General features: G+C 33.4%; 2 protein-coding genes across 6 annotated transcripts; both read right to left on the bottom strand.

Moving 5' to 3' along the window:
- Window positions 1-1,768: 1,768 nt before the first annotated feature.
- LOC122275464 (protein PHR1-LIKE 1-like) lies at window positions 1,769-5,417 on the bottom strand. Of its 3 annotated transcripts, none has more exons than XM_043084533.1 (7): window positions 4,438-5,412; window positions 4,222-4,333; window positions 4,056-4,132; window positions 3,897-3,936; window positions 2,899-2,953; window positions 2,610-2,682; window positions 1,769-2,390 (listed from the first exon to the last, which is right to left on the bottom strand). In XM_043084533.1, exons 1-7 carry the CDS (start codon window positions 5,005-5,007, stop codon window positions 2,190-2,192), a joined length of 1,128 nt encoding a protein of 375 aa, XP_042940467.1. In that variant the 5' UTR covers window positions 5,008-5,412; the 3' UTR covers window positions 1,769-2,189. The 3 variants fall into 3 exon arrangements, with proteins under 3 accessions (XP_042940467.1, XP_042940468.1, XP_042940469.1); XM_043084534.1 differs by having other exon boundaries at window positions 2,610-2,679; XM_043084535.1 differs by having other exon boundaries at window positions 2,251-2,390; window positions 2,490-2,682; window positions 4,438-5,417.
- Window positions 5,418-6,998: 1,581 nt separating this feature from the next.
- Window positions 6,999-10,652, bottom strand: LOC122275024 (myb family transcription factor PHL5-like). 3 transcript variants are annotated; one of them, XM_043083931.1, is made up of 8 exons: window positions 10,538-10,652; window positions 9,651-10,320; window positions 9,309-9,525; window positions 9,144-9,220; window positions 9,002-9,047; window positions 8,103-8,157; window positions 7,918-7,987; window positions 6,999-7,699 (listed from the first exon to the last, which is right to left on the bottom strand). In XM_043083931.1, the coding sequence occupies exons 2-8, from the start codon at window positions 10,242-10,244 to the stop codon at window positions 7,505-7,507; spliced, it is 1,254 nt and encodes a 417-aa protein (XP_042939865.1). In that variant the 5' UTR covers window positions 10,245-10,320; window positions 10,538-10,652; the 3' UTR covers window positions 6,999-7,504. The 3 variants fall into 3 exon arrangements, with proteins under 3 accessions (XP_042939865.1, XP_042939862.1, XP_042939864.1); XM_043083928.1 differs by lacking the exon at window positions 10,538-10,652 and having other exon boundaries at window positions 9,651-10,500; XM_043083930.1 differs by lacking the exon at window positions 10,538-10,652 and having other exon boundaries at window positions 9,008-9,047; window positions 9,651-10,498.
- Between the last annotated feature and the right edge of the window lie 12,086 nt (window positions 10,653-22,738).

Here is a 22,738-nt window from a genome sequence, read left to right as displayed (position 1 = left end):
CAGCTAGTTTAGTTTGGACTAGACCAAAACTGCAAGTGGTTGGTTTTGATCCGGTCTTAGAGTTTGTGATTTTTGGACAAATTGGATTACAACTAATTGAATTATATTTATTTATTTTTTAAATATTTATATATATATATAATATATTATTTTATATAATAATTATATTATTTAATTATGTAATTTTCATATAATTTATTATCATTGATCATATAAAATGTTAAATATATATGCTATCAATTAATAATATATCATAAATCATATGATAGTTTATATCATTATATAAATTACATTAATACATACTTTACTATTTACATTTAATTAAAGTAATACTAATTAAGTTTTTTTTAAATACTTAAGTTGTAAGTAAGCAATAATTAATAATTTATGTATAATAAAGTTATTTGATATTCATTAATCAAATATAAAATGTAGAACATTATTAATAATTATGCATACTAAAAAGTAAAATATAAGTTATTAAGTGTAATTATCAACATCATAAATATAATTATAGTGAAATATTTTTTTAATAAATTAGTTACATGTTATGTATTAATAATTTACTTAATTTTAATTTTAATAATTTTCTTTATTAGTTTATTTGCAAAAAAAAGAAAAATCGTAAAACGATTGAGCCGATACCGATCCGGTCCGTTAGGAGCTTAGGAGTGATCAGTCCAATCCAAAAAAAAAAATGATAGACCGAAAATTATTTCCCAGACCGGACCGATTTACATCCCTTTGGCCACAATAGATTTGGAAGTAGATCTATGCGAGGCCAGTCCGATGCTTCTGCAAGTCAGATCATTTGTTCTTTGAAAAAATATAATTATAAGTATAATTTTGTATTAATTTATACATTAATATGATGTGATTGGTAAAAAAATAAATTTTATTAAAAATAGTATTAATTTAAATTTTAAATATGAATGAATCAATATTAATATACAGATTAGTAAGTAACTATATTTGTATATAGCAAAACTCTTCTTCTTCTCTCACGTGGCTCGATTGGCATAACCTTCCGCCCCAAAATGAAAGTTAAGAGTTCAATACCCCCTCCCCCAAATGTATCCAAAAAAAAAACAAGAACTAATGTGCCGAACGCTAAGCTACGCAGCCCTTTTACCCCCCGAGGAAAAAAACAAGGAGCAGAAGAAGAGGAACGAGGAACGTGAACAAGAGAAAGCTTCTTACAAAAGAGCAAGCAGGCAATTGAGACATGGTTGTGTTTGGTCACTTGAAGTTTTCATCTTAAACTCAAAATTCTCATCTCATCATTACAACTTTTTCAAATTTCAATATAAAATATAATAAATAATTTAACTTTTTTTTAACTTTTTCAAATTCCAAAATAATAATAATATTAAAATATAATATTTTAATATTTTATCTTAAAATTTAAAATTTTCATCTGAAAATTCTTAGTGGCCAAGCAGAACCATATTATTCGAAGAAGATCTCCGCTTGTTGCTTGACCCTCTCCCTAAGCCCTATTATATGTTTCTTTTATCCATATCCTAATCCCAATCACCCCTCCCCCTCTATTTTACGCTTTCCCTGATAATTCCTGTAGTTTTTGTATTTCGGGTTTGTTTTCTAGTCCTGAAAAATGTAAAAGAAGATCGATTTCATGGTTCGGATTATTTGAATGATTCCATTGTGAAAGCAAGGTTGCATCCCCCCCTTCTTCTTTTCCTTCTTTTATTTTCTTGTTGCAAACTTTGCTTTCACAATTGTAGAATTTCAAATAATTGGAGAATTGTTGCCTTACCTTAAACGCAGGTATAGGCATATATTTATAATGATGAAAAATATATTCTGTTACAATTTGAATCATGGAATGATTAAAACAGAGGAATACATTTGAATTTAAAATAATCACATATCTAAACAAACGTATCAACAATCCAGGGAAATATTTGAACTGGTCTTCATGTAACTGCTTTGTGATCCGGTTGTTGCAGTGGATAAGGAGCTGCTGGTTGTTGCTGTGGATAAGTCTCTAACAACAATGGAACCATTCACAGCTTTATTCAATCACACAAAATAAGATGAAAGCATTGCAAGATAAATCATTGTGATTTGCATGTTTGGTACAAAACAATGATTAATCATCCGAGGTCTATGTCGCATTTCATCGAGGGCTACTTGGCTGCATGGGGCGGGGGGGCGCTCTGCACTATCTAGGAAGTGAAGTGAGTATCGCCAGAAACTTCTCCAATACTAAACTGAGCATCTTCAGGACTTGTATGTTGGCCATTTGGGGACAAAACTTGAGAGTTCCGAGTCTTGAACGGGCTCTTGTATCCTTTCTGGTGCTGGTCAAACATCATCTTGAGCTGCCTACTTTCTTCTTCAATCAGCGACTGTAAATTTTGCTGAAGCTGATCCGGAGAAGTAAACGACGGTAGATATATCATTTTAATGAGGAATGTTAAAGCCGGCTTAAAATCAAGAGGTTAATTAGGAAGTTAATTGGCTACTTTTATTAAAAGCAGAAGTTAAAATCTCGATTCAATTCATTGGAATTTGAACTTCGGAAACAAATTGATCATGAGAACCATCGAGGTGTAGAAACAATCATAAGGACGTGCTAGCTGCACCTCTAATTGTTCATGAAGATGCCTCTCAACATCAAGTTGCAGTTGTAATGCCTCCTTCATTTGCATGCTGCTGCTGGACACAGTGAAGTTCTTGAGTCAGAGATTAGTGCAGATAAACTAATTGAACTAAAGAGATAATAGGTGAATGCAGATATTTAACAAGACCAACTTCTTTGATGACATTAACATATCAAAATAATGATGGCTAGTGCAGTCTTGATTATCTATAGCAAGTTTGAATCTTATCTGGACTCTTGAGTATGGTTAACAAGTGCTTCAGGAACTTTACATTTGCATGGGGATATCAGGTATGCCCTTTGCACTGCTTTTTCTCTCAGATTTTTCTGGAATAGAAACAGATAGCTATAACAAAGCTTTCTGGTTAATTAGCTAAAACCAATTACTTCAAATATAAGGCATGCAACAAGTGTAGATGATAAATTTGAGAGAGAGAGAGAGAGAGAGAGAGAGAGAGAGAGAGAGAGAGAGAGCCGGCATGGTATAGCGCAAAGCTGAAGAACAGTTCTGGTGGTCACCTAAGAGAAATCTCATACTGAGTAGGAACTATTTAATTAACAATGTATATATGTTGTTTCATAGTCTGACATTCGTACCATGCAGGTCCGCTATGGTTTCTGTCGAAAACATATAAACCATGGAATCATTAAAGAGTTCTTTGGACAAACAACTACTACCAATGAAGTGCTTTAGTGGCTTTGTTCTTCTTTCAATTGCGCTCGGATTTCTAAAAATCTAGGCCTAATATTATTCAGCTTCGTCGGAATTAAAATTAAAACAAGCTACGTATGAATAGAATAAGTTTTGCATTCATTTGTCATGATCGGGATGAAAAATGAAAGCCTTTGGCTTCTGGCATAGATTGAAGTAAACCGGAAAATAGATGTCAAGACGAAAGTAATTATGATCCCGTTTCTCCCTTTGATACTTGCTGTCATGGTGGTGGCTTGACAGTCTTTCGCTTATTATCGTCCTAGGAAAATCTGTTTGTTCATCACAATCTTCCTTTCCTACTGAGTTAAAAGAAGGGAGTATAATGCATAAGTAGCATGTATTTTAGGCGAATTGAAACAGAGATGCAAGAAGCAATGACCGCTGGACCAGTGAAGTGTGATCGAATTGGGATATTAACACTCTGTAAACTTCCATGAAGACCTCATGATACGATTTTCTTAGGAAAACTGAAAATTATTCGTCCGGTAAGAATGAAACTTACAGACCATCGTTTCCCAAAAAAAAAAAATAAATAAATAAAGGAACAAGATATACCCTGTGAAGATTCCGGGATGTACTTTGCAGTTCGATAGTTCTGTAATACAAAAATGAAAGAGGTGGAAAAGAACAAATGATCAGATATAAGACTTGCAGAAGCATATCACGAACATAGATTCAAAATGATAGCAGACGTTCTCAAGGAAGAAGTTATACCTGTAAATGACTTTTCACTTGTAATATGGTTAATAGATTTGTGTCCATCAGCTTCAGTATTGCTTTAGGTGTTGCCTCTATAATTTTTGATTAATGAATGAATGAATAGTCAATAAATAACAGGTATATTTTCTAAATCGCGACAGGTGATATCAAAATTACTTACTCTCAGCGCCACCAAGGAGATTCACGCTCTGGACGAACTTCTCGTGAAGATCTTGAGTCCATCTGACTCGCTGTTTTTTTGAGGGAGATGGCGTGTATGAACTGTGACAAACCTGTTTGTAAATGAAAGTCAAAATCCAAACAATTCTCAGAACATAGACATGTAGTTATGCATATTAGGAAAGAAAAGAAAAAGGAATGAAAGGTAAGAGATCACATTAAGAGCCTGATTTGAATCAGAAGGAACCGGAAGTTCTCTCCTGACTAAGGTAATATTCTGATCAGCCAGCAGCATGTTCTTGTCATGGGAGGAAAGCTTGCTCATATTGTTGCATGGAATTTCATTTGATTTCTCTGAAGAAGAATTGGATTGATCTATGCCCAACTGAGATTTCCCAAGCGATTGCAAGGTGTCCCTGAAGTCAAAGTAGGAGCCAGCTCGCTCGGCAGTAAAAAAGTTATACCCGGAAGATTTACATAATACGATATGTAAATCAGAAGCGGGAAATTGTGAGCACGAAGCTGGAGAATTTCCGACTCGATGCTCATTTTGATCAAAACCCATGTAACTTTCGGTTGCATGAAGGGCTGATGGTGGTGATTCCGGAGGATGAGTAGAAATGATGCCAGATAATATAGCAGGCTCAAATTTATGCTGTTCTGATGATCTTCCCATCATGGCTGGAGGGCAGATTCCCAGGTTCAATGGAGATTCAGTGCAAAATAGTTGGGAAAAATCGTCATCCATGGTATTGTTGAGTTCGTAGTTGGAAACTACCATGTTCATTTATAGAACTAACAAAACATTACTTTTATAGTTACCCGCAGGAATGGGCAGCCAGGCCTCTAGCTGCTTTATCTTGGTTCAAGTAACACCTATATACTGTTTCTGAATATTGTCGCCACTCTTTTTAAATTCTTTAAGCGATGTTGTTTCAGCAATTACGAGAAAAAGACTCAAATTTTAATGAAAGGTAACTTTTTTTAAAAACAAAAAAAGTAAGTTTTCGTTGACATCTTCCTTGTCTAAAGAAAAGCAGAATCTATCAGGAGGCCCAAAAACAGTATAGTCATTGTGTTATCATAGTAAGTGTGGCAAAGAATACCATTAAAAGCACAGGGCCACTACCAGCTTGTTCTCTCTTGAGAATGTCTGTTTATTTAAGTGCCTTGATTTTTTTGTCCCTAAAATCAAGAGAGAAATAACTCAAATGCCATCACCTTGAAGATTTCTATATTCCGTATGCTGATAATATTGCCTTTTTTTAGTCCCTTGTACATTCATCATGGCACATTCACTGCATAAGTTGTACAACATGAATCGACAGTACAGTTTGTACTGTCGCTTTATGGTAGTACATGACACGACCAGAACAAGAAAATACTACTCCTAGTACAAGTTGACACCTAAAGCTGTACTGACATGATTAAGGAAAATGAAGTTTCAGACACTTGTAGCATGAAAAAAGTCAAAACCAAGTTGTAGGCTGCAAGACGATAACCATGAAAGAGAGAATAAGAGGGGAAAATGTCTAGCAATCTACAAGGTGAGATCTTCCCGAGTTTCTCTCTTTTAGGATATTACCCCCATTGAAACGAATGCATCATGGCTAGTCATTAGAAAGAAACTTGCAAGAGGATTTCGTGGTCTGTTGGTTTTGTTTTTCTTATGTATGATATGAGTGGTTGTTTCAGATGGGGAGGGTTTGTTTCTGGTTTTGGGGAATTAACCAAGGTTTTTGCATATTATTTTAGGGGGCAAGGTGGGTTTTCTCTGATTTCATGGATCCTCTGCCCCCCTCCCTCCATCCTTGATAAAAACCCACCTTTATGGGTCTTGAATATATTTTTTTTCCAATCAAGATCCCAATGTGTTGGTCAATTTTGCTTCCTTTTTTTCTTTTTTCTTTTTTGTTTGTTTTTTTTAATGTTTTTTGTGGTGCAGCTTTTCTTCTTCGGCCGGACATAATTAGAATTATAAAAGTTTTCACTGGTACAGTTAATATAAGAAAGATGAAAGGAGTTGATTGGAAACTTATTACTCATGGAATAAATCGAAAACAGGTTAAAGAATAAGATAGGTCAGAATCTCAGATACCTCCGCAAGCCTTCCTTACACTCTCAAACCCCTCTCTTTGATCCCAATACAATTTACATTCATATTAAAAGTGCTTTTCAGTAATGGTTTTGTTCCTTTGTTGTATATCTTTTCCTTTTTCCTCCAATGAATGATAATTTTACGGAACCAAACACTTCTATCGAGTGTTCTTAGAAAAACAATTAATAAATTTATGGCGACGAATGACGACATTCGTACTAATAATGAAAATGTGTAGGAATGACGACACTCTGAAGCAATAAAGAATGATAATATGATTGCATGTTTCTTGGTGTGCATGGTTTGGCTATTTCAAAAAAAGAAAAGAAGAAGAAGAAGAAGAAGACGACTAGTATGAGGGTTGTCTTTTTCTAGCCTTTTTCAAACAAAACTTTCTTGTTTGTTTACATAATCTTGATGAGGCCTGTAAAACATTGTCTTAAATTCACTTTAAAACCTCCAGAATAACTACATTCACTAGCTAGTTTACAGAGGTTTGATGATCGTATAGATTGGTACCCAAGGGATAAAAATTTATTCAAGAAGGAGTTGATCTAATCTTTCGTTATCCCAAAAATATGTTGGAACTTTTATAATTAAAAACATAGATCCATTTGTTCTTAATTTTACCATTAATCAGTACTGTTAGGAACAAAAAAGAAGGGGGAGGCAGGGCCAACTGTTACAAAAGAAAACTTGCTACATAATGAGCTCAAAGGAATTACATAGTTTTTAGATCCAATTCCAAATGGGTTCCCTCTACTAACTTTCGACCAACATAAAAGTACATTAACAGACATGTTACAAGACAACATTATTCGTTCCCTAACACAAAAGCTCTAAATGAGCATTACAAGAAGAAAGCTTTTCACCCAGTATATGCCCAAGTGATGCATGATGTATACAGAGCATTGCTTTTCTGAAGGGCATTATGCATGAGTAGACTCAGTTGTATGCACGTTGTGTTAAGTATTCGCTGAGTTCACTTTGTAGGATAACGCAAACACACTGCTCTTCTTGATTAGGCTGCTGCATCTATTGTAGGAAACAAGCTTTGCAGGAACCTCATGACTGCCTAGTTGATGATTTTCAACATGCAAAAGATCAAACCTTTCTAAGGACCCCACGGACTGCTTAAGACCTGAACTGTGTATGTGCAGAAGATCGTATGGTTTGCTTTGAGGAGCTAACTTATCTTCGATGGGAAGTGGGAATTTAAAGAACTTTCAGAAATCGAAACCTGAACATCGGATGATTGAGCAAAGGAAGTATCAGAGTTGTGAATCTGGAAGAGGCTACTATTTGTTTTCTGTTGCTGATCAAACATCATTCTAAGCTGCCTCCCTTGTTCTTCAATTCGTAGCTGTAAATGTCGCTGAACCTGGCACAGAAAAGTGAGCAAGTGAAGTCTAATAGCTCGGTAATTAAATATACCTGCAAACCCCATGATAAATGGGTTGCAAACCCGAGTGTCAAATGCAAGTGCTTCATGTAAGGTACAGACTTGCAGTGCATCTCCTAGTATTTTTATCATTGAAATTTTCTAATTAACTGGCACAATCATCATTCTTGAAGATTGTTAAGAGCCCATGAACGCACCTCTAATTGTTCATGAAGACGCCTCTGGACATCTAACTGCAAGTGCAGTGCTTCTCTGATCTGCAAGTCTCTGCCAGTAAAAAGTTCACATGCTGCGTCAGACTTAAGAGTTCTATATACACGGCAATAAAGAAGAAGAGGTAAATAGAATGCCCATAAGATATCAATAAATTCATGAACTTTACGTTTTATCATCAAGCCGGGGTACATTGCCCATACTATTTCTTTTCTCCGACTTTCCTGCAACAGGAAAGGGCTAACTCCGATCAGATTTATCACTTAAGGCCTTGTTTGTTTAGCCAAAACCAAAAATCTCATCTCATCTCATCTCAACTCATCATTACACCTTTTTCAAATCCCAATACAAAATATAATAAACAATCTAACTTTTTCAAATCCCAATACAAAATTAATATTCAAAAATTATATTATAACAATATTTTATCTATTACTATTTAAAACATCTCATCTCATCTCATCTCATCTGTGTAACCAAACGGGGCCTTAAACCGGCTAAAATGTTCAATGTAACTTTATTGAGAGAAGGCACAGCAGATTGATGGAAGTCAGCAGAGCCAAACAAACATAAGTTGGTGGATTCTAAATGTGTTTTCAGTTTGCTTGAATGATGTTGGTCTGTTCTTTTGAGGGAATTGGCCATGCTAACATGAAACTTGTGAAGCCGAATCATCCTTATTTTATGATGGCTAGTGCAACGCTAATTGTTGTGAAGAAAAAAAGAGGGGGAAGAACTACCACTAGAAGGGTATATCATTATAACTATAAGAGTTGCTCTCTAAGGTGATTTTTTTTCTCTCTCTCTAAGGTGATTTGAATAAAAAGAATGACTAGAAATACCATGGTGGTTGTGATCTAATAACAGATATCATCATAGCTAAAAAGAAAGTAATCTCCATATAGAAATTAGAATTCATGACAGAGTAAAGTGAGACTCTTTCCTTTGCTTTTGAACTCTCACACAAAACGCAAAGATATATTATACAGGGTCCAGCCGGCGATGAGCAAAGGAATCAAGCGTAATAAATCACTTGAGAAAAGAAGAAAAAAATAGAATTGTAACAACCATTACCTCCTGTCGACTCTGGCATGTATTTTGCATTTCGGTACTTCTACAGGGGATAAAGAAAAATAATGAGTCTTTTTCGGGAAGTACATTAAAACAAGATTACGAGCTTCCACAGCACTTTTAAGGAAAGTTTTAATACCTGCAGATGACTTTTCACGTGAAAAATGGTCAATCCATCTGAGCCCATCAGATTCAGTATTGCCTTTGGGGTTGCCCCTATTGTCAATCATTAGAGAACTCGTTAGAATCATGAAATTTTTTCCCTTATTTTAATGATGCTTTTCTCAATTATCAGACTACTTACTTTCAGCACCACCCAGGTAATTAACACACCCAACGAACTTCTCGTGAAGATCTTGAGTCCACCTTATTCTTGTTTTATTTGAGAGTACTACGCCGGGTGAGGCAGTGTTGCCAGAAGTAACAGAGATATTTTCGGGGGAGTGTCTTGGAGACTGCTTCTCTTGCTGGGAGGAGAAGCTCAGCTGTGGGAACAAGCAATTATAGGAATTATAATTACCCTGCAAAATTATATAGCCATAATTAGGATGATTTCTATACATTAGGAAAGATGCCAAACTTGAAATATTGCGTCTACACGTAAAAGAATTGCAAGTGTATGAGTTCGAAATTGGGAAGTACGTACCATATGGTCCCGATTTCGTTTCAAAGGAAGCAAGAGGTTCTTCCCACCGCAGGTGGTGTCATCACCAAGAAACTTTTTTTGTTCATGTGGAAGAAGCTTACATCCTGGCGAATTGATGCTTGAGGATCCATTGTATTGATTACCAGAAAACTGAGATTTCACCATTGCCTGCAAGGTGTTTCTCATATCAAAGTTGGAATCAGCTTGACATGCTGAATCAATGGAGAAGTCTTCCCCAGAAGATGGAAAAGAAGGGAACTGTGAATCATAAGTCCTTGGAAATCGGGAGCACAGAGAGGGATCACCAACTTGACGATCATACTGTGGAAATCCCATGCAGCGTTCGGTTGCATAAAAAGCAGAAGCTGGGGATTCAAAACGGCTCATAATGGTGCTGGATGATCTAGCAGGCCTAATATATTGCTGTTGGGATCCTCCCCCCATGGTCTGTGGCTGAGCACAAGTTCCCAAGTGCCAAGGCTGCTTGAATCCAAATAGTTGGGAAGAAAGACTAGCAAATTCAGAGTTACAATCGGTGATTACTCCGGAGTTCTGACTAATTGGTTCTTGGCAATCTATTTTATTTGCGTTCATCTGCAGAAGACCAACACTGCACAACCCAGTTATCCCAACAAGAATAGCAAGCAGGGCTGATTTCTGCCTAGATATCCTGGCTACCATCCAAAACTAATCAGTTTTCATTCTTTTTATATAAAGCAAAAGCCACACGCAAAATATACGCAAAATGGAAAAAAAGAAGATGCAGATGAGATGGATAAACAACAACGGTGTTGAATTCGGATGTACAGCATGAAATTCTGTCTTATATTCTGAAAAACTTGAGGTATAAGATATGAATATGATTTGTATAAAAGCAGTAGCAAGACCTTTATTTATTCCCATAATGGATAGGAATGATCATCAACAACGATCAACTGACATACACAAAGCCCCAAAAGTTATAAAGATACAAATGATCTCCAAGACAAACAAATAAGCCAACAGAAGTTTGTCCTTACATATATATATTCGATTAGAATGTTAACTGTGTCTCAATCGCCAAAGGAAAAAGAAGACATAAATGACATATCTAAAAATATTAAAAGGCTTTATATAATAATATATGGGTCTCGAAAAGTTAAAATATGCTGTTGATAATTTATCATCAAAATTTTTGGAGAATATTTTTATGAGCATCTGTAGCTTAATAATTTAATGGCATAAATTCGCTATACATATACATATATATATATATATATGCCATTGTTCCCATATATATTGGATACGGATGAAGTCAAATTAGCCACCGAAGAAGACGGTACGAAACAAAAGAACCATCAGATTGTATTTGCATATTAAAGTTGGTAATAAATCTATAACTATTTTACAACTCTACATGAAATAGGGGATAGTTTTGTAATATTAAAATTTATTTTTAATAGAATGACATGATTTCATTAGTTGTTTGAGGATGAGTTGTAAAAGAATTGTAGATATATCATTACTTTACTAATAATGTACCAGTAAATACATTCGACTTATAAATAAGATTTTTCTTTGCTAGCAAATATTAAGGTTGAGATCACTTCATTATTTTTTAATATTTTATCATTACTTTTTATCCACTTTTTACCATTATTCTTTTTTTTATTACTATTATTCATTATTATTTAATATTTTATTATTAAATTTTCATAATTTTTTAATATTATTTATAAATCGTCTGAGATCATCTCACTGCTTAAATGTAGTCTAAATGATTGCCAACATTTGAGTTCATTTACTCGATCCATTAAACTTGGAAACTCTGTATTTGAAATTTCCAAGCTGTCACTTCTTCCTTAATCAGCTTCTCCAATTTTGTCCTCCAAGTCCTATATTGAGTTACTCGAAATTAATTACTAATATGAATATCAAAACAAAATTACATTTCCTTTTCAATTAATCGAATCGTTTTTTTTTATCCAAATTAAATCAAATCCTGAATAATTAATGCAAACAAAAAACAGCCAAGACAAAACAGATAAGACCCAAAAAAAAAAAAAAAAAAAGCCAACAACAACAAGAACAACAACAACAAATAGACTAAAAAAGAAAGCTACAATAGAATAAAAGGTTGCCCGGCATTTGCTGTCATTTGAGGTTGCGAACAAATTATTAGCATTTGGTAAAAAGCCTCCACCAAGGAGAGGAGCCTCCTCAAGGAGAGGGAGAAGGAGGAGGGTCTCTTTGTTCTTCCTCTCATTCACAACTCATTTCTCCATTTATCCACTCTATCTATTAAGATAGTTCTCTCTCTCTCTCTCTCTCTCTCTCTCTCTCTCTCTCTCTCTCTCTCTCAAGTTAAAAAAGATAGATCATAGAGTTTTCAATCAACTCTTAAGAGATACGTACAACACAAGAAGGCTCCCAGGTTGCAAATAATTTGAAGGATAGTAAGAGTTTTACAAAAATCACAGCACATAGTTCTCACACGCTCCTCACAACTACGCGTGGTCCTCATGTGCCCTTCTGACAACTTTTCTCACCACACGTGCCACTATCAAATCTTTTAAATCTGACTTTTATAATTGAAAAGAGACAATTGCGGTCCAAATTATAATTCATAATTTTTCACATCTATTTTACTACTTGTTTCTTAGAAGTTTATCTGTATAGAATATCAACAGAAGTAAAGATTAGATCAGTTGCAAAAATAAATAGTATATTGGTGGAGCTCCAAATGCATTAATTGGTTTATGATATAATGATTGATATGGTAATATATTTGCATATATCCAGATATAGATGTAAGCTTTTTTTTTAAATAAATGATGATAATTTTCTTTTAAAAAAATAATTAACATTTGATAGGGTAATAAGAAAAGATATTTATTTACATGGAATCTTTGAACGGCCCGTACGTACTTACTCTTCTAGGCCGTGAGATTAATACTATCAAATCATCAACGGTAACATAAAAATCCATAAAAGTATTATGGGTATTTATTACTAATTTACATTTTGATCTTTGTCGTATTATTATTTTTATTATTATTATAATATATATTCTTGTGCTTGCCTAAATCATATCTGTCAGATCGAGTAGTACTGCGTACTGCTTAAAAAAATAAAAAAGTTAGTACTACGTACTACTCCTCGAATCTTTTTTCCAGCCCAATCTTTATTTTTTAATCTCGGCCGAAGGAATGCTGTGGCTTAGTGTTTTAGGCGGAAGGCTTGATTCCTCGGTTTGTTGGAAACTCTCCGATTGAAAATTGTACGTAAATATGTAACCTCCTACTCATCAAGAGAAGCTGTTCAAATGGCTACATTAGTCTCTCAATAGTCAATGATAACTACTGAAAATTTCCACAAGTTTGTCTACAAATATGGCTATGTTAAGTAGACTTTTCCTATAAAATTAGATATTTTACAATAATGTAAACTATCTTCAATGAGGTAAGTGATCAAGGTAGAGGGCTATGGACAAACATAGAGAGAGTGGACATGAGAAGATTTTAAGTATTTGTAATCTTATACAAACATATTGAATTTTAGCTCCAATAAACGTAGACAAATTGTTAAACTATTTAAATATCGTTTTGTATGTTTTTTGATAGTTTTGAGGGGTAGCAATCGGTATCAAAACTTTTGTTATTCCTCACGTCAAGATGAATCCATTGCCGCAAACCGAATCGAAAACGGAGATTGGAAGAGCCCACATGTGCCCCGAGAAGACAGAGTGTGAATCCACGTGCCTCACTCGCATTTGGAGGTTGATGAAGAGTGAAAGACACGCTCTCACGCACCTCCACGCACCCTAGGAAACCTCTGCGCATGTACTACTCGCTCCTCACGTGCCCCCCACACGCCCTGCCTCAGCTCATGTATCCCACATGCCAGACAATCAGGATTATCCGTTGTCAAACTCATTGGTTTTGGGCTTGGTGTCAGCCAGTTGGAATCTAATGTCGCCAGACTCAATTCTTTTGGACTTGATTTAAGCCAATTGGGATCGTGAAGTTTGACGAGCAAACCTCATATCATTGGACGATACTCGTTAACTTGTTATATCGGCAGGTTTTGGGAGTCATACAACTTACGGAGCACACTGTTATCAAGAGTAGAACCGTAACGATTTCATTGTGGCTTTCTTTGAAAAGTCAGTTGTAAATAACAAAGTATTGATGAAAAAATTGTTCAACTTCAAAAAAAGTAGAATGTACTTTTGTTACCCAATAATATTTGGTATTATAGTCAAAAAGTTGGAAGGTCATGAGAATGACTATGAGTAATTCTGTAAAGAAGTCGAAATTGAGGTTTCATAATATAAGAGATCTTATCCTAATATGAGCTCAATGATAATAGAAATCTCGTGTGGAACAAAAGGGTAAAAGCTCGTTTGATTTGAATTTCCAATAGCTATCCTTAATTATTAAGAGGCTGCTATAGTCATTTAGGACTAGTGGGAAGCTTCTCTTGGTGAGTGGGAGGTTGCATGTTCACATGCAATTTACACTTAGGGGGTTTGCAACAATCACCTCCTCTGCCCAAGTGTGCCAAATTAGGATGCTACAAACTGTTGCATCTTTCAAATGATTTCTCCCCTTTATTGGAATGCTTGTTAGCCATTAGAGATTTTAGATGGTGCATGTGCATAGCCACCTTTTTAATTCTGTATTCACACTTAAGTGGCTTTTAATGAAAGTAGCCAATTAACTTTCTAATTTGTTGAAAAAACCACCTAAGTGTGAATGCAGAAATTAAAAATGCTGCTATGCACATGCACCGTCTAAAATCTCTTATGACTAACAATCATTCTAATAAAGAGGTGAAATCATTTGAAGGATGCAACAGTTTGTAGCATCTTAATTTGGCGCACTTGAGTGGAGGAGGTGATTCTTGGAAACCCTCAAGTGTGAATTGCATGTGAATATGCAACCTCACACTCACCAAGAAAAGCTTCTCATTAGTCATAGATGGCTGCAACAACACTTCAATAGTTAAGGATAGCTATTGGAAATTCTCACAAGTTTGTCAACAAAGGTAGCTATGTTAGATAGTATTTTTCTAATAAATAATATATTTTACAATAGTGTAAACTATACTCACTAAGGTGAGCGATCAAAGTAGAAGGCTGTGGGCAAAAATAAAGAGAGTGGATGTGAGAAAACTTTGAGTGTTTGTAATCTCATACAAACATTTTAAATTTTGACTCTAGTAAACATAGGTAAATTATTGAACTATTTAAATATCGTCTTATATATTTTTGGACAATTTCAAGGACAAACGCGGTTAATGGTTAATTTTCAGCCCATTGTTTTAACGGTTTGTTCATCATGAATTCAAATTAATTGTTCGTATGTGGGTGGCGTTAATTATGTAAAAGAACGTCCACCATTTACAATTTATTTAAAAAAAATCCTCCTAACACTCCACACTCCACATTTTTTTTTAATTTTTATTATTTTATCTTTTATCAAATATTTAATATATAAATAATGAATAAAAGAATTAAATTAATTTAAAAAGAATAAATTCAAAAAAAATATTAAAAAAATTGAAAAAAATTGGAATGTGAAGTGTTGGGAGGTTGTGTAGCATTCCTTTTTATTTATTATTTGTTTTTTCTCAGGGAAAATTAATGCATCATGCATGCAGTACTATGCTATGATGCCGATCGATGATCTCTTATTAGCTTTAATTATATTTCGTAATTAATCTGATCTAAACCTGGCTTAAACTCTATTTTAGCTTCTACGGTACGTACGTGTACCAATTGAAAAAGTTCGAAGAATTTGTTAGCTTGAAATCAGTACTACGTAAGAAGTCGTACTCAAATACATGACAGTTTAGTCCATATAAAAGAAGACAAATTAATGACAGTTTGCAATTCATTCCTTTGGTTGGTGTTTAGCCTAAAGGTTGCTGCGCGCATGGTTGTCGAGATCATGCCTTGACAAGGACAATGCCTTGCTAGCTCTAGAGTGGAAAATAATTGACCCCACATGCATTTTAGAGTAATTTTTTTTTCCCTTTTCGGCCTAATTACCCTATTTCATTTGAGATTATTATAAGTAATTAGTATTCATAGAGAACCCTATTCTATGTCCCAATCAGCTGAGTTTTCAAAGGTACGGATGAGTTGTTCCTAATTTCCCACTTGTAATTGCGCCTTTTAATTTTTCTCCTATAGATGTACATAACTTAATTTATCAGGCTTTCACATAAATGCAATTCAAAGGGAATTCAATGCTTTGTATAGCGAATGTTAGAAGTTCTCTCATACATGAAGTGTGACTTTTTATAATGAAAAATTCTACATAAAAGTCTTACACTATACACATCACTTAATTAACATGTAATTTGTCATTTTTTTCATTCTATCGTAATGTTTAAATACATGTATATTTAGATAAAATAATAAAAATAACAAATCACATATTAATTAGATAGAAGAGTGTGTAGTATAAGAATTCTTTGGAGCAATATTTCTCTAGACATCTTGATCTACAACATGATGAACTTAATATTATCCATGTAAGCCCTATACAATAATTTAATGTTTATATCTATCTCTCTTTATATAATTAAATATAAGATCACCATCTAATTTCATTAAAAAAAAAAAAATGGAGAGGATCTCATTGTAATTTTATGGTGGACCTAGCTAGCTAGCTAGCTATTTGAAGGGGTTTATTACTAGAGAGGATGGTTTGTCATATTCCATATGGTGCACTTCGTGCAAAACCCCAAATTGGGTTTGCTGGATTTGTCGACATATCATCATACGTACGTACGCGGCTTAGCTTAGCTAGTTTGTATGTAGGCAGTTGAATTTATTGTAGCTGGTAAGGTTGGAATTAATTATAAGTAGCTAGTATTGGCCTAATCAAAAACCACCATCGATATATATCAAGTGAGGGATGATCTGTTTCGACAAAAGCAATAAATAAAAATCTCAAAAACAAAACAAAACGATTAGACAGTACGGCCTCATCATTGGCACAAACAACCATGCTTTGTAAATTTCCCTTTCCCGGCCTAACCCTCTGGTTATTGGTGGATCTTTCTTTCGGCTGGAATGAATTAAGGTCATTTTGGTTTTTCAGTAGATATATATATATATATATATATATATACACGGATATGAAAAATATAAAAGTTACGATTTTTTTTTATAAATTAAGAGTACTAGTAAAGAAAGAATATACATACATATATATATGGGCAAAAAAAAACTAGAAATAAAGATTAACTACCAATTGTATGTATGTATATGTATGTATGGAGGAATTTAATTTGCTCTTTTTCGATATTCTTTTTTTTTTAAGGAAAATCATCATTATTCATTCATTAGAAAAACTTATATCCATAATCTGATATATTCTTATATGTTTCTATATCAAACATGACATCATAAACTAAAATAATGCATTTCAAATTTCATCAATATACTATTTCTTTTTGTAACTAGTCTAATCTTCACTATTGCTCATACTCCCTACAGATAAACATTGAAGAGACAAACATACATAAGTACATTATTTACCTAAATCAAGACTCAACCTCACTCTTAATATAAAGAAATGACTTAATCTCTACAGACAAAAGTCAGATAGACAAACTTTTTTATTTTAATAAATAATAAGGAAACAAAAAATGAAAGTAGTAAGATAGATACAAAAAAAGATGAATTACAGTTTGGACTAACTTCGGTAGACTTTAGAATCTATGATGACTCATGAAGGCAACACACTTGTCTTTTTTTAGCCACAAATGTCACATCTAAAGATCTCGTTGTGGCAAATTAGGTGATCTGGAGTGTGTGTCAAAAAGAGTTGTTCGAAGGGGTGGCGCATGAGGACTATGCGTAGATGTGGGTGGGGCGTCAGAATTACGAGCGTTATTTTTGCAAAACCACCACTTTCTTTGGAACGATTTCCGATCTGTGAATCTACTTATGCCGTATATATCTCTAGGGAGTTGAAAGCTGTAGATCTATCTTTTTCAACCTTGAAGAAAGCAAGATAAAACTAAGTAAAAGAAACTTTTGATACACAAGGTGGTTAAATGGAGGAATGAGGGAAGGAAAAGCAGGGGGAGGAAGCCTTCCTCCTGCAGCGAAAATCAAATCTAAAATTCTTGATTTTTTACTAGCGAGGGTGGGGGAGGGGGAAGGAGGCGCCTAGCGTTTCTAAATTCACAATATTTCAATATTCTAAGCTTGAGGAAGATAATGAAACGGAAAGAATTAAATAAAGCAAGAAACCAAAGGGGAGAGGAAGAATAAAAAATAATGCTATTCATTATTCATTTTATTATAATCATCTCATCATTCTATTATATTATATTAAATAATTGTAAATTATTTATTATATTTGACTTGTGAATTTATTATTTAATGTTATATTAAGAGATATTGAAAGGGTGATGATAGAAATGATGACAAATAAATTTTTCCAAACCAAAAAGCATGTGGCTGTCCTAATCCAAATTAATTAAATTTGTTAGAGCAATTTCCTCAGTCGTCGCTATATGCATCAATCATTAAGTGACTGTACCCATTGTCTATCCCCACAAGCAGTACCTCAGATTATTCCTACCATATATATTATATATTCTCCATATATAGCATTATTTCATCAATATTGGCATTTCTGATCGAGCTAACTCATATGGACATCATGAACAGAACAATTCTCCTAAAAAGAAGAGGCTTCAGGGTAATCCCAATCACTTTTTTATGTCCTCTACTTGATGGTTGATGGGAGTCTTGTGTGTTCATAAGACTAAACATTCCAAGCATGTGCCATTTATATATGACTACGTAAGGAATAATTCCAAAGTACATATGATGGGACTATTGCTTGGCTGCCATATTCACAGCTGGAAAAATATAGTTGCAAGCATAATTGTACACTAATCTGTACACCAATGTGATGTGATTGGTCAAAAAAATAAATTTTATTAAAAACAGTGTTAATTTAAATTTTAAGTATGGATGAATCAGTATTGGTACACAGATTAGTACTCGACTGTGCTTATATATAGCAAAACTCTTCACAACCCTATCTTGATGTGCTTTATCCATTTAAAAGTTACATGAGTAGTTATTTTTGTATTTTTTTTTTTTTGTGTATTTTATGATGTGATTAATTATGTGTTAAAAAAATTAATACAACCAATTATATTAATAGAATGTATAAAAAAATATGTAGAAATGATTGTAAGTAGTATTACTCTTATTTATTATTGAGTCATCCAGCGAGTCAAACTGGATTTAGAGAATATTGATATGCGGTTTCTACATTCCAAAACGTGGGTTTAAATTGGTACTTATTCTCAATATTCCTTTATATTTCAGTACTTAAATATGCACCTTAATTTACATATATATTAATGGTCATGTACGCAATTCATGTCTATGTCAAAGGGCTCGACATTGTAAATTTTGTTTTGTTTTTAACAAACGATATAAGTGTACTAGTCTCTTTCATGCATCCCATATTCGTTATGGGTCAATAAATTTTTAAATTCATAAGAAAGAAACTTTTCTCTACATTTTCTTGCGACATTTTTTTGACTTGGAAAAATCTCCTTTATTCACACTTTGCATGCATCTAAAGCCCCATCCAGTGAGGTTTTGCTCGATTAGTTGGAGGCAATAACAAACCCAGTCCAAAACATAAAAAACAGTTCACAATGCTCATATATGAAAAATGGGCCTTAAAAAGCCCAAATTCTGATTCATGGACTATTGACTCAATCATTGAGTTAGGCCTATTTTAATTATACAAATCATCTTATCTCATCATTATAATTTTTTTAAATTTACATATAAAATATAATAAATAATTTAATTTTTTTAAATCTAAAAAAAAATTATATTAAAAAAAGTATATTCTAATAATTTTTAAAAATTTTTATTTACAAAAACATAAACGGTAAGAGAAATGCATGAAGATTGAACGATATGTACATTTAATATGCAATAAACTTCAATGAAGATTTTCTTTATGAGAATTACATCATTTGAAAATTCTACAAGGACAACATGAACGCTGTAAATTAAGATCAAGATAATATGTCTATCTAGCTCTGAATAAATTAATTCAATAACTTGTGTTGAATAAATTGAATTAGTTGCTAGCTATATATTTCCATGGATGAGAGAGAGTTAATTACAGGCTGTATCTGGTAATTGAAGCTTTTTTATTTGGTCAGGTATTAGCTAAGCTAGTACTATATATATATATAGTTGACTTAGTGACGACGGAGCTAGCGGATTAGTTGATCAGGATGAGCAATTTGTTCGAAATTACTCTATCATGATTATTATTCATTTTTCTAATTAATCAATCATTGACTACACACACACACACACATATATATATATATATATATAAATATTTGGTATATATTGGGAACATAACTTGTCATGAGTAGAACCATCATACCTGCTTTGTTTACAATTAAGTCAAGGCCGCAGCTAGCTAGCTGCAAATACTTGGTAATTTCCTATATATAATTTTTCATATATATAATCTCTCTTATTTTTCCTCCGTTATATATGTATATATATATATATATATATATATATAATTTCCTTTTTTGTTTTGGTCTTTGGCATGAAGTGCGTGTGACCATCATGCAGTACTGTCATCTGCTCATCTTTCAATATATATATCGACAGCACATGATTTTTAACATTGTTTTCCCTGCATGAATGCAAAATACAGGCAGAGACCATAGCAAGCAGTACTAGTACTAATCCTGACGAGGACAATATATATATATATGGGCACTTAATTATTAATTTAGGCATATATCTATATATATATGGATGGAATTCTAACATATATATATATATATATATATATAGCTAATTGGGAACCTCCATATATAATTTAAGCAGCCTCCTGATTTTCACAAACTACGGCCATGTGCTTTCAACTGATGCATGGTTTCATTTGAAGAATCATTACATGTACAGTATTTTTATATGAAAAATTTCAACTGATGCATGGTTTCATTTGAAGAATCATTACATGTACAGTATTTTTATATGAAAAATTTTATACACCATACTATTATTCTACTAAGTAAGATGTGACATATTTAGCATAATTAAATAATCATTTATTGCATACTTATTTATCATGAAATTGTGATAAATGCACCACATCGTATATAGTAAGATGCAAGTGAGATGGTGATGTGGAGTATAGCATTATTTATTTTTGCTTCTTTGGCCAGAATGGTGTCAAGAGATCATCAAGTTTTCATTTGAAATTTTGAAGTTGGCCATATATGTACACGTAATTAGAGTGTTCGGACTAGAAAGTTTTCTAAGACCAAGTCTACTGATCATGTCGTAATGCCCCTGACAATGGGAATTTTCTAAACTGCAAATTGTTTGTCATCCTTTACGTTTGACTTAATTTCATTAATACCCAAAAAAGATATTTTGTTTATAGGCATAAAAAAAACTTAATTTCTTTAAGCTTGGGGGAATGACTTCATCGGGACAGCATAATTAATAAAACCACAACTTCCTTAGTCTGAGAAATGAGAACATTTCTTCAAGAGAGAGAGAGATCAGAGAGAGAGGTGAGAACATGTTTTTGGGTAGTCTGTACGCGCGTAATATATATTATCTGGGTACCCATCTAATGATAATATTTTAATTTGCTGTTCTAAATTAATTAATGCTGTTGGCTTGCTGGCTCACCAAATATACCCTCATATATGCTGATACAACGGAAATGATCATCACTCCAACCACATGTATTTTATTTATATGCATAAGATCGACTACGTACACGTACCGAATCCCGCAGATGAAAATGATGTCCGATTTGGATTGTGTCATGCATGATTTCTTCTTTCACTTTCCCATGTGAAATTGGTATATATTGATGATTATGGTGATCTTTTTCTATCTCAAGTAAAATTTTCCGGAACACATAAAAAGGGTGAACATGAAATCATGAGTAGTACTCCATATATATCTTGCATTGCAATGAATTAGAAAAAGCTTGCATCTTCAATGTACGTATCATGACTCACTAGCAGAACTAGAAAAAGTTTTGGCCTTGTTTGGCTGTCCGATCGATCGAGCTGTACATATTGTAACCAATTCCTTTGAGTGCACGTATGATGATCATGTGTTAATGGTCGTAATTAATTCTTTACTAAAAAGGCTTAATAAATTCCAAAAAAAAAAAAAATACATGCTTTTGGGTGAATTAATTCGGGTGGAACAAAAAATATATATAGATCCCGATAATATTCCAGCATTTGAGCTCAAGAAACGGGAATTAGGAAAGTGCCACCCTAATAAATATATATAGAGAGTTTCGAAAAAGAAATCGAACATGGAAAAGATAAAAAGAGTCTATGATAACTGGACCGTGCAGTACCCTGCATATATGGAGCATATGTATCTGAAACATTCTGATTCAAAAGAAAAGAAAAAAAAAAAATCACAATTAATAGAAAAGAAAAGAAAAAATGTACACCAAGGTTAATTTATATACACATCATGATATTAGTAGTACTGTATATATGTTTACATAATTAATACCCGTTGATCTAATGCTAATTAATTATTAATGTCTGTTTCAGTACTCCCCTAGCTAGCTAACTTGTTTAAACTTGAAGTAATCTTCAAGCTGCTGCATACAATTTAAAAGTGAAACAAGAATATCATGGAAATTGTGTTGATAATTTTAAAATAGTTTACGGGACCCCCCATGCAGGTTGAATAATCAAGGTCCATGATCTACTACCGATAGCTAGAATATTCTGCTGTTCTATTGGCATTTTTTTTTAAACATTCATACATAAATGTCTGGGCCAAAGAAAATGATCAAATTGTAAGCTTTCTATGGAAGTGTGTGCCTAGCAACTACCTACATATTTCTTATAATATATATATAACAAATTATAAGTATTACAGCACAAATTACTGGTTTTTCTCGAGTAGTAGGGAAGTTTGGTGGTATCTATCAATCTGTTTTTATAACATTATATATTGGCGGTTTGTAGGCCATCGATATATATATATATATATGCACTACAAGATCAGGAGTCTTAGAAAG

This window comes from Carya illinoinensis, chromosome 9 (assembly GCF_018687715.1).
Source record: "Carya illinoinensis cultivar Pawnee chromosome 9, C.illinoinensisPawnee_v1, whole genome shotgun sequence".
In the NCBI taxonomy this organism is placed as follows: domain Eukaryota; kingdom Viridiplantae; phylum Streptophyta; class Magnoliopsida; order Fagales; family Juglandaceae; genus Carya; species Carya illinoinensis.
Note: the sequence above shows the minus strand (reverse complement) of the source record. Positions and strands in the feature narration are given on the sequence as shown.

Excerpts from the sequence above, each read along its gene's own strand:
- LOC122275464 (XM_043084533.1), bottom strand. The coding sequence starts at position 5,007 with ATGAACATGGTAGTTTCCAACTACGAACTCAACAATACCATGGATGAC. Across the intron at positions 4,334-4,437 it reads ATTCAAATCAGGCTCTTAAT|GTTTGTCACAGTTCATACAC; the intron begins GTGATCTCTTAC and ends ATTTACAAACAG. Across the intron at positions 3,937-4,055 it reads AAGTGAAAAGTCATTTACAG|AACTATCGAACTGCAAAGTA; the intron begins GTATAACTTCTT and ends TTTGTATTACAG.
- LOC122275024 (XM_043083928.1), bottom strand. The coding sequence starts at position 10,331 with ATGGTAGCCAGGATATCTAGGCAGAAATCAGCCCTGCTTGCTATTCTT. Across the intron at positions 9,221-9,308 it reads TTACCTGGGTGGTGCTGAAA|GGGCAACCCCAAAGGCAATA; the intron begins GTAAGTAGTCTG and ends GATTGACAATAG. Across the intron at positions 9,048-9,143 it reads ACGTGAAAAGTCATCTGCAG|AAGTACCGAAATGCAAAATA; the intron begins GTATTAAAACTT and ends TATCCCCTGTAG.